Raw genomic sequence first — 3,500 nt, forward strand, 5'->3', positions numbered from 1 at the left:
AGGGCAAAGATCAAATTCTCAGGCGGGTGCCAACCTCCAGTGAAATCACAGAGGTAATCTCAAGCTGCCATGACGGCGTCTGCGGTGGTCATTTTGCTCTAGATATCACCAGTAGGAAGATTCTACAAGCAGGATACTTTTGGCCTAGTTTGAACAGAGATGTACACCATTGGTGTAAAACATGTAAGGCTTGTCAAGTGGCCAGTGATCGCACGCTAACCTACGAGCCACAAACCCCTATCATTTCATATGGTCCGTTTGAGAAATGGGGAATAGATGCAATTGGTCCCTTACCAAGGGCCCAATCAGGTAAGCTGTACATCATAGTGGGGGTACACTACATGACGCGATGGGCAGAAGCAATGGCCACCACTCGCACTACATCCCAAGAGGTGGCAAAGTTCATTTTTGAGCATATCGTTTGCCGTTTTTGCACTCCTCTTGAGATAATATCAGATAGAGGACCAGGATTCAGAGGTGATGTGGTAGGAGAACTGATGAAGAAGTTAGGCATCACACATCGGCATTCCACACCATACTATCCACAATGCAATGGTATGGTAGAGAAGTTAAATGGAATGATTTGCAAGATCATCACAAAACAGGTGAACAACCATACAGGAGATTGGGATAAACATCTCATGGCAGCTCTTTGGGCCTACAGAACAACGTTTCGAACATCACTAGGTTTCACCCCTTTCCATCTAGTTTATGGGAAGGAGGCAATTCTACCCATTGAGGTACAAATAGCCAGCTTACGAGTCTTGGCCAGCCATACCCACTGTCCTATCGTAAACCTTAGAAACCACATCTTGGATCTAGAGAGACTACAACTGGATAGGGAAGAAGCAATCAATCACTATGCAGCACAGGCAGAACGACGCCGACTCACTTTCAATCAAGGGCTTAAAGAGAAAGGACTGGAAAAAGGCATGTTAGTGCTGCGATACGACAACAGATTCGATACCAGGAAGGATAATAAATTTCAACCCAAATGGGAAGGACCATTCATCATCAAGAAACGCTGCGACAATGGCAGCTATAAGCTAATGGAGGCAGATGAGAGAATTCACAAGACTAGAGTCAATGGATGGAGACTGAAAAGATACTTTCTTAGGTTTGACCCAGAATTCATGCTAGACATTCCAGAAGAGGGAGAACCCTCTAACTCTATAGCTGAAGAAACTGAAGAAGGGCTAGAAGCATGAATGCCTCTAGCCAAAAGAGAGAGGGCTAATGATAGCTGACTTTTGGAAAATCAAAGAAAAAAGAAAAAAAAAACTCATTTCACCCCCCCCACTCTAAGTACCCCCCCACCGTAACTCATTTTTCCCCTCCCACCCTACAGGCATCAGATAAAACCCTCGCACTCTCCCCCCCCCCCCCGATTTAACCTCCCTGGCCAGGCAGAAATTCATTCCCCCCCCCCAACCCCTCTCTCGTGCTCCCTCGATGTGAGCCACATGAGACCCCCCCCCTTCACTCTTACACTCACCCTCACCCCCCCCCTCTCCCACTACCATTTACCCTCTACCCTATCCTGCCCCCCCCCCTCTTCGGCCCGCCAATATTCCCTCCCCCGACCCCTTAACCCATTCCCCACCCGCTCAGCTCCCCCCCCCTCGGCCTCATTTCCCCCCCCCCCCCCCCCCCCGGCCCACGGATATATTCCCTCCCCCCCATTGACTTATTTTTCCTTCGTCCTTAAGCCCATGCAAGACAACACCACCCTCCCCCTCTCCCTCTCACCCACACAAACCCATGCCCCGCCATACCCCCTCTTCCCCTCACTCTCCCTCACACACTCTCTCTACCTCTTATCCCCTCACCCCTCTCCCCTCCCCCTCTCCCTTACTCTCCCTCTCACGGCATGCCAACGCGCAAGTCTCTCTCCCTCCATCCGGATGCTGCCAGCGCGCAAGTCTCCTCTCTCTCCCATGCGCTGCAGCACACACACTCACACACACACCCTCTCTCGGGCGCCGCATACGCAACAAACACACACACACACACACACACTCACCCACACCCACACACCCCAATCCAAAGCACGCGCCGCCAATGACAAAAACAGAAAATGCGCCGAAGGCATGCCCCGGCCGACTTCGAAAAGAAGTACGCTCGACACTTACGCACCGGCAGCTCGTCATTCGCCGGCAACACGCAACCTCGATGCCATCCCAATAATTTTAGGTTATTTTACCATTATCTTGAGTTTTCATCCAAGCCATTGTAAATTTCCCTTTTGTAAATATCCTCTCTCTAGGTGATGGTGACAAAGGCCCACCGAGAGATTCCCATCTTTTAATAACATTCCCCAAAACAAAGCAAGGGTCAACCACACCGGGCCCACCACTTGCTTTGTCTCCCCGATTAAGATTACCCTAACCACATTGGGATTACCATAATCCAAGCAGCCAACACCTATAAATTGGCACTGAGAGGTCACTAGCAGGGGGGGGGGCAACTTATGTGGAACCAAGCATTGAGTAGAGTGTAGTAGGAGGGATTGACACCATCACCATCACGGGGAGGGGGTCTTGTGTGTTGGGTTTGCCTTGGAAATTGTATCATGCGAAGGGGACCACACCCATCTCTAGACTCTAATGGTCGATGCAAACACGTATGCACGCTCTTGGAAATGAACATTCACAGTCATTGAGTCGCCCTAGAGAACGCACCAAGTAGGTTGCACCATCTCTTTCCCCTACCTCTCTACCACCACGGCATGCCACCTTGTAAATATTGCAGAAATAATTCACCCTCACACCCCCGAGGTTGTTTTCATCAATTGCGAGTGTTCTCTCTCTCTCTCTCTCTCTCTCTCTCTCTCTCTCTCTCTCTCTCTCTCTGTCTCTCTCTCTCTCTCCCTTCCTCTCTCTCTGTGTGTAGGATTGCGGTGTTCATATCATCGTGGGCTTTGCGTCCTAGCCTCTCAAAGCTAGGTGGTTCCCTCTGTTCGCTTTACCGTGGCAGGCTTGAGGCGAGCTATTCGGCCCCCTGCGTTGTAGAGGCCGTCGGGGTCCAGGGTCCGCTTTGCGTCCGTCAATGTCAATGAAAGATTAGATACATATCTTTTGGAGATGATCTCAAGATTGTTGTGCATGACATGTATGTTGCTATAGAGTTACAACAGCCATGGTGTAACAAGAGACAATAGATTGATCCTCTTAGGAGACAGATGGCTCCTACCACGGAGATGATAGACATGGAGTTTTTTGACATGCTTATGCTAGAGGCTAATATAGTGATGATAGGACATGCAAATAAATTTTTTTTGGATGATGAGGGAGTGACGATTTCCTAGAACCAAGATTGATGCATCCATGCATGACTAGTTCTATTGTTGATGCAATGAGCATTGAGATACTAATGTGGATAGATTTTCAAAGGTCGTTGCACATGGCATTGATGTGAATGCCACATATATACTCAAGTATATTACGTGTTTGTCATTAGCCTTTGAGACTCTTATGTATGACCCGTGAGTATTAGGACCC

At 49.0% G+C, this 3,500-nt stretch overlaps 1 protein-coding gene across 1 annotated transcript; it reads left to right on the top strand.

Moving 5' to 3' along the window:
• Positions 1–349: 349 nt before the first annotated feature.
• Positions 350–3,058, top strand: LOC147431535 (uncharacterized). The gene is made up of 4 exons (XM_086493679.1): positions 350–392; positions 457–783; positions 868–1,117; positions 2,977–3,058. The coding sequence occupies exons 1-4, from the start codon at positions 350–352 to the stop codon at positions 3,056–3,058; spliced, it is 702 nt and encodes a 233-aa protein (XP_086349805.1).
• The last annotated feature ends 442 nt before the right edge of the window (positions 3,059–3,500 follow it).

Source organism: Adiantum capillus-veneris, chromosome 21 (genome assembly GCF_014529385.1).
Source record: "Adiantum capillus-veneris isolate H3 chromosome 21, ASM1452938v2, whole genome shotgun sequence".
In the NCBI taxonomy this organism is placed as follows: domain Eukaryota; kingdom Viridiplantae; phylum Streptophyta; class Polypodiopsida; order Polypodiales; family Pteridaceae; genus Adiantum; species Adiantum capillus-veneris.

What these genes read in the sequence shown, in the direction of transcription:
- LOC147431535 (XM_086493679.1), top strand. Translation starts at nt 350, where the DNA reads ATGGGCAGAAGCAATGGCCACCACTCGCACTACATCCCAAGAG. An exon ending in CTCGCACTACATCCCAAGAG is followed by an intron (nt 393 to 456) that starts GTGGCAAAGTTC and finishes AGATAATATCAG; the next exon opens with ATAGAGGACCAGGATTCAGA. An exon ending in CTGAAAAGATACTTTCTTAG is followed by an intron (nt 1,118 to 2,976) that starts GTTTGACCCAGA and finishes TTACCGTGGCAG; the next exon opens with GCTTGAGGCGAGCTATTCGG.